This window comes from Suricata suricatta, chromosome 5 (genome assembly GCF_006229205.1).
Source record: "Suricata suricatta isolate VVHF042 chromosome 5, meerkat_22Aug2017_6uvM2_HiC, whole genome shotgun sequence".
NCBI classification, from domain to species: Eukaryota; Metazoa; Chordata; class Mammalia; order Carnivora; family Herpestidae; genus Suricata; species Suricata suricatta.
In genome coordinates, this window is record NC_043704.1 from 149,293,008 (window position 1) to 149,300,918 (window position 7,911).

Here is a 7,911-nt window from a genome sequence, read left to right on the forward strand (position 1 = left end):
GACACAAAGAAATGGAACAACATTCCGTGCTCATGAATAGGATGAATAAACATTGTGAAAATGTCATTATTACCCAAAGCAATTCACACATTCAATGCAATCCCCATCAAAATTGCACCAACATTCTTCTCAAAGCTAGAACAAACTATCTTAAAATTCATATGGAACCACAAAAGACCCCAAATAGCCAAAGTAATATTGAAGAAGAAAACCAAAATGGGAGGCATCACAATCCCAGACTTTAGCCTCCACTACAAAGCTGTCATCATCAAGACAGTATGGTACTGGCACAAAATATGGACCAATGGAACAGAACAGAGAACCCAGAACTGGACCCACAAGTATATGGCCAATTAATCTTTGACAAAGCAGGAAAGAGTGTCCAATGGAAAAAAGACAGCATCTTTAACAGGTGGTGTTGGGAGAGCTGGACAGCAACATGTAGAAAAATGAAATCAGACCACTTCCTGACACCATTCACAAAAATAAACTCAAAATGGATAAAGGATCTGAATGTGAGACAGGAAACCATAAAAACCCTTGAGGAAAAAGCAGGAAATAGCCTCCTAGATCTCAATCGCAGCAATTTCTTCCTCGACAGTCTGTGAGTTTAAGCCCCACGTTGGGCTCTGCACTAACAATGTGAAGCATGCTTAGGATTCTCTCTCTTCTTCTCTATCTGTCCCATCCCTGCTCTCTGTCTCTCAATATAAATAAACATTTTTTAAAAGCAGTATCAACAAAGTAAAAAGTTAAACCACAAAATAGGTAAAAAAATATTTGCCAGTCATATATCCGATAAGGGATGAATATCCAGAATATATAGAGAATTTCTAAAACTCAACAACAAAAAACCAACCTGATTCAAATATGGGCAAAGGACTTGAAAAGACATTTCTCAAAAGGAGATATATGAATGGCCAATAGACACATGAAAAGATGCTCAGGGAATGTTGGTGGTTCAGTCAGTTAAGTATCCAACTTCAGCTCAGGTCATGATCTCACGGTTTATGAGTTCAAGCCCCACATCAGGCTCTCTACTCTCAGTGCAGAGCCCACTTTGGATCCTGTCTCCTCCTCTCTACCCCTCCACTAATAGCACATATGCATGTTCTCTCTCTCTCAAAAAATAAAATAAACATTAAGAAAAAAGATGCTCATCATCATCAGGGAAATGCAAATCAAACCACAATGAGATATCATTTCATACCATTTACAATGACCACTATCAAAATATCAGAAAACAGCAAGTGTTGGCAAGGATGTGGAGAGATTGGAACCCTTACATACTGTTGATGGGAATGTAAAATGGTATAGCCGCTATAGAAGACAAAAAATTAAAAACAGAAATACCACGTGACCCATAAATTCCACTTCTGGGTATATACCCAAAAAAACTGAAAGCAGGATCTTGAAAGAATATTTGCGTGGCCATGTTCATAAAAGGATTAATCTAAATAGACATACCGTGGAGACAACCCAAGGGTACACTGATGGATGAGTAAACAAGCAAAATGTGGCATATATGTGCGTGCGTGCACGCACACACACACACAGAGGAGTACTATTCAGTCTTAAAAAAGAAGGAAATTCCAACATACGTTACAACATAGACAAAGCTAGGACACATAATGCTAAGTGAAATAAACCAGTCACAAAGAGAGAAATACTGTGTACTGCACTTATTTGAGTATTCGAAACCATAAAGACAGAACCCAGAATGGTGGTTGCTGGGGCAAGGGGAGAAGGGAGAGTAACTACAATGGATACAGAGTTGCAGTTTTAGAGGATGGCGGGAGCTATGAAGAGGGATGGTGATGACAGTTGTATAATATTCTGAATATATTTTAATGCCAGTGAAAATCTTTAAAATTTTAAATCCTCAATCTTTAAATTTTATGTGTACTTTATCACAATAAGAGAAAGAGAGTTGGGTAAGAGATAAAACCACCATACAAAATGGGTGATCTGTGACTGGATCTGGGTTTGAACAAACCAACTCTACTACAGATTTGATGACAACAGGGAAAATCGGAATGTGGACCAGTCCTTGGGCATCGGTCCTGCTGGGTGAAGCCTGGAAGGTAGTGTTACACTGACTAGGGAACACGGCAGCTTGTATGTTTAAGTATATTTGGGCAGCAAAGATGCTCTGAGGACTTGCCACCCTGGGGGCGTCGGGGTCTGAGGCAAACTTGGTAATACACACCGCAGTGAGCATTTTGTCAGCAAATTAGTATTTTCAATCCAATAGGTGGACACAAAATCACCAGATTGCAACTGCTGATTTGCAGTTTGTCACTGTCACTCTGTACCTCTCCCAAAGCCTTGTCCCCATGTTCTCACCCACTGAAATGGAGGAGGTGGAAAGAGGGCTCCAGGAAAACACAATGGCTCCCATTTTTCTTCCTCCTCTGGGCGTAACATAAACTAAATAATCTGTATTGAGTAATATGCATATGTGTGCACACCCAATTTGAAGCAAAACAAATGCTGTGAGATCTTGAGAAATAAGTAGTGAACCATATAAAACAAATAGGTTTGTCTGAAGGTACAATACAATGAGGCTCTAATGGCAAAAGATGGGTTCCTGAAAATATGTTATTGTAAAGTTCTATATGTTTTTCAGTAAGAGGAAAAACAAACAATGCTTCTTTAACTTGTTATTCACGTCTACTAAGCAACACAACTGCATTAGAACGTGTATTCACGGAGGGGGTGATGCAGGGACTCACGTAACGACTTTCTGGGATACAACTTTGCCTGGGGGTAACCAGGGATCATCTTTTCATCTCTGGCTCTAAGATTTTCAAGTTCATGTTTGATAATGAATTGACATTCTGCCATTGTAGGGAAGTCATCATTGTCATCTAAATGAAGACAAAAAAATTTCCAATTACTTACTCTTAATGGCCGATATAAAATTAAGAATATTCAAATGACCTGGGATTAGAAAAATGATATAAATAATAAATAACATAAGGAGTAAACAGAGTATAAAACTGCTAAATTAAATAGAACATAAAGCACCTTTTTATAAGAATAAAAATAGCGTTTTGCCTTCACATAATACACTCCTTCAATCATTGTACAATGGCTCCCCGTCATCTGCGGTTCTGCTTTCTGCAGTTACTCACCTGCATCGGTCATAGTCCAGAGGTGAAGAGCCTCCTTCTGACCTCCTGTCGGAAGGTCAGCGGTAGCCTAATACCATGTTGCAATGCCTAGGTCATTCACCTCACGTCCCCTCATCAGGCAGGCGTTTCATCATCTCCCATTGTGACAAGAAGACCAGTGTGTACAGTAATAGAAGATACTCTGAGAGAGACCACATTTGCAAAATTTTATAACAGATTATTATCACGGTTCTACTTTATTATTGCTGTAGTTGATCTCTTCCTGTGTCTAGCTTATAAATTAAGCTTTATCATAGGTATGTGCATATAGGAAAAAACACAGCCTATACTGCCTGCTATTTCAGGTATTCACTGAGAGTCTTGAAATGTAACCCCCACAGCTAAGGGGAGGGGGTGGCTGTGGTACCAGTTTTACATAACACGGTACAAATATCCAAATGGCAGACACTTGCAATACCAATGAGCAGGATTCCACCACTGTCCTAACTAGGGGAACTGAAGTTTGCCTACATGACAACTTCTCCTCCTCCGACTCTCCAGCCCAGGCTGTTCGCTTCTGGAGTTGAACATTCCTCCCATAAATGAAGGAAAAGACAGTCTGATAAGAAAATAGTGTTGTTTTTTGACAAGTGAATCTTCCTAAGTGAGATGAATTTTTACCATTATCATTTATGCTAATAAAGCATAAAGATATAAAAGTTTGAAGAAGCCTAATCACATCTTCGAAGTCCAAAAGCCCTGGAAGGGACCAGTTTATTCTGAAGCCAAATTCCCACTCTGGTGTCACAGCCACCTGGCTTTCTCAGTTCTTTCCAGAACCCATTCTCTTCTGGAACCCACTAGGACGCCAGCACAGAACCAGGCACCCTACCAGGAGACGGCAATTCTATAACGCTGAACGACTACTGCATTTCTCATTATAACATTTTTCCGTATAGAGCTAGTGAATATACACCATTCTAAGATTTAGAATATCTGAACAGATGTAAGGTACATGTATCACCCTAATTTGTGTTCATCTATTCCAGGGATCACAGAGTAAGCTCCAGGGGCCGTATTTTAGTGCAACACTGCTGCACCCAGTCATTTCTTATGGTCTCAGGCAGCTTTTGCTTTCCAAGGTTGGTGCTGAATAACAGCGAGAGAACACACAGTCCACACAGCCTAAAATATTAACTATTTGGCCCTTTACTGAAAACGCTGGTTGACCCTGATCTCCTGATCAAAAAGTTATTTTTGCGATAAAATGATTCTGACAGAAACAATCTTGGGACTCACCATCACAATCTTTGAAGTTATGGCGGGTTCCGTACGTGAAGGCTCTCATAGTGTTGTCATTACACTCCTTCACCAGACCCACTGCTTCCTAGTGGGTCTAGCTAGCGTTTCTTTCTCATATTTATTTAACAATGGTCTAAACAGCAGCTGGGCACCTTCAAAAACAAAAGAGGAGTGCCATCTTAGAAAAATTTCAAGAACGAAAACATTCTAAGGAAGTATTGTTTCTGGTTTGGTATAAGGAAAATGTATTAACACATATATACAAATCTATCTTCCAAATAGTAAGATTTACACATAAGTCAACCTCCTTCAGAAAATGCCTTCTAGCTTCTCACATTTCTGCTAAGAAGTCTGATCCTTATATGTATGTTATTATTATATATGTGACCTATTTTCTTTTTTTCTTGAAGTTTGTGATATCTTCTCCATTCCCAGGTTCCAGAACTTTCCAATGATATGCCTTTTCATATACAGTGCTGGGCACTAGGTGGGCCCTTTCCAACTGGAAAAGCAGACCATCAACCTTGAGTTTTCCTTGGATGATTTCTTCTTCTCCTTTTCTTCTTCTAGAACTCCTTTTATTCAGGTGTGTACCTCTTACACTAGTCCTAACTTCCTTATTTTTTCTGTCAAATTTTCCAGTTCTGTACCTTTTTGCTCAAAATCACCTTCTTACCCTTTTACTGAGTTTTTAACCTTTGCTTTCCCACTCATACTTTTTAAGAGCTTTTTTTCCCTAAATGAGTATTTAACAGCATCCAACTCTTGATTTATGTCCTACCATCTCATAACTGAGAGTTGAGTTTTTAATTTTCTCTTGGTTTTCTTCTTCTGCAATTTGCTGTTTTGGTCGGTTTGTTTAGTTTAGCTTTCTCTTTCATGTTCGGGACTTTTCCTCAGATGTTTGGTGATCTTTTATTATATGCGCATGTTTAAGAAAGGGGTTCTACGAGGGTCTGGTGAACTTCTGAAGGCTTAGATGGAGCTCCTTAAAGACAGCCTTTCATGCACAGTCATCTAGCCAGGTCATTTTCCATGGGCAACTCTCTGATTTCTTGGGTTATTCTGTCTTTGGTACAGAGTCCCTAAGAAAGAATATTCAATCTGCTTCCTAGATGACTGAATCTAGCTAACATTCTGGACACTAAATCAGGTATGTGATTGGGGGGGTGGAGGACAGGGGTAACAATACTCAGTTATTATTTTTGGTACAGAATCTCTATTTTCAACTGTGCATAAAGCCCTCATGCCAAAATCCAAGCGTCTGACCCTCTGCCGAGAATAATTCACAATCTTCTGCTGTGATGGTCAAACACAGAAGGCATAGGGGGACCTAACTATTTCTTAGATGGATCTCGGTCAATTCTTGTTTCTTTTTCTTGTCCCACTTACTGCCACCTCCACAGATCTCTAGGTCACTAATCCTGAAGTCTTTAGAGGTACTCTGCAGCACAAACCAAACTGCACCTCAACTCGTACCCCTCCCAGCTCCAGCTCTGGAGTCTTCAAATCTGAGACGTTATTTACTACTCGTCCACCTGTTTTCTAGCTTCCAAAATGGGGCTACTGTTATATTCTTCCCTTTCTTCGTCAAACTGGACTTTTATCTTTTTTAAAAAAATCCTTTTATTGTCATTTCAATAGGAGTTTAAAAGAGAGTAGAAGCAAATATGAGTGTTAAACCTATACCTTTATCTGAAAGAATACTTTTTTGGGGGAATGTTCTTTCTGAATTTCCCAACAGGAGAAAGATGCCCACCACCTCCCCATTTTTGTGTGTCTTTGCTGAAGCTACACAGTGAACAGACGACCGGGGATACACGGAGTCCCTCACTCTTAGGCACCACGAATGCTCTTCCATCACAGGAATTTTGAAGAAGGGACTCCAGGGGAGCCTGGGTGGCTCAGCCGGTTAAGTGGCTAACTTCGGCTCCGGTCACAATCCCGTGGTCTGTGAGTTCAAGCCCCACATCGGGCTCTGTGCTGACAGCTCAAAGCCTGGACCCTGCTTCAGATTTTGTGTCTCCCTCTCTATCTACCCCTCCCTGTCTTACACTCTGTCTCTGTCTCTGTCTCTCACAAAAATAAAGACTGAAAGAAAGGAGGGAGGGAGGGAGGCAGCGAAGGAGGAAGGAAAGGACACCAATCCAGTGAAACACCTCAGATTTGGGGCACCTGTGTGGTTCAGTCAGTTAAGCATTCAACTTCAGCTCAGATCATGATCTCATGGTTCATAGGTTCAAGCCCCACGTCAGGCTCCGTGCTGACAGCTTAAAGCCTAGACCTTACTTCAGATTCTATGGCCCCCTCTCCATCTACCCTTCCCCATCTCACACTCTGTATCTCTCTCTGTCTCTCTGTCTCTTTCTCTCTCACAAAAATAAATAAACATAGGAAGGAAGGAAGGAAAGGACTCCAATCCCATGAAACACCTCAGATTTGGGGTGCCTGGGTGACTTAGTTGGTTAAGCAGCTCACTTCAGTTCAGGTCATGATCTCACAGTTCGTGGGTTCGAGCCCCACATTAGGCTCTGTGCTGACAGCTCAGAGCCTGGAGCCTGCTTCAGATTCTGTGTCTCCTTCTCTCTCTGACCCTCCCCTCCTCCTGCTGTTTCTCTCTGTCTCAATAATAAATAAAACATTAAAAAAAATTTTTTTAAGAGAAGAAACACCTCAGATTTTAGTAAGCAAGTACTCCTGTTTTCAACTTTTCTTTTGGTTCGGGTGTTTCAAAAAATTAAAAATTCCACTCTGATTCAAAGTTTTGCATTTCAGTTTACAGTCAAAATCTTTAAAAGAAAAAAAGTCTAAGTTGTATTCAGTGTTTAGAGACACAGTGAAGTTTTTGGTATTATTCTGTACAGTTTCGTGAAGCGTTTGCCCTCCGCTCTCTCCCCCAGATCTAGACCCCCTTTGCCCTTCGGGAGAGGGCTAAGCTTTGGCTTCTTCTATAAAGCCATCCCTTCCCACGCTGAAAAGCATCCCCAAGGGTCGCGTCTTCCCTCCCTCTCCTCTTCCAGCTGGTTCACGGCATCCGCTCTGAAGCGTCCTGCTGCTCTGAAGCGTCCTGCGTGCTGCTTTGGAACCGCGCTCTCGTGAGGGGTTTGTTCTTGCTGTTGTTCTGTTACTTCAATTTCTGTTATTTTGTCTGGAATAACATCTGAAACCCTGGGGCAACACTGAATGTCACTTGCAAGGACAGCACTTGACACAAAACTAAAACTCTAATATGTGATAAAAGGATGAATCCATATGATGATCACACAACCACATAAATAGCTATTTCGGGAGAATTTTTTAACGATCCAGGAAAATGTCAGGTTGGGGTGAAAGCAAACAACAAAGTAATATAACACTATGACCCCAATTATGTAACCTGTACATTTAACACACAACAGAATACAAAAAGGATGAAGGAGTCTTGCACCAAAATGTTAACAGACTTCATTAAATGACATGGGATTTTAATTTTCACCATTCTACTTTATCTCTA

General features: G+C 40.7%; 1 protein-coding gene across 1 annotated transcript in view; it reads right to left on the minus strand.

Moving 5' to 3' along the window:
- Window positions 1-7,911, minus strand: part of LOC115292402 (anoctamin-10-like) — a 63,543-nt gene that overhangs the window by 47,864 nt on the left and 7,768 nt on the right. The window contains exons 2-4 of the mRNA XM_029940487.1: window positions 4,416-4,570; window positions 3,138-3,318; window positions 2,736-2,870 (exon numbers count right to left, since the gene is read on the minus strand). Of these exons, the coding sequence (XP_029796347.1) occupies window positions 2,736-2,870; window positions 3,138-3,150 (148 nt within the window). The 5' untranslated portion in view covers window positions 3,151-3,318; window positions 4,416-4,570. The remainder of the gene's footprint in view (window positions 1-2,735; window positions 2,871-3,137; window positions 3,319-4,415; window positions 4,571-7,911) is intronic.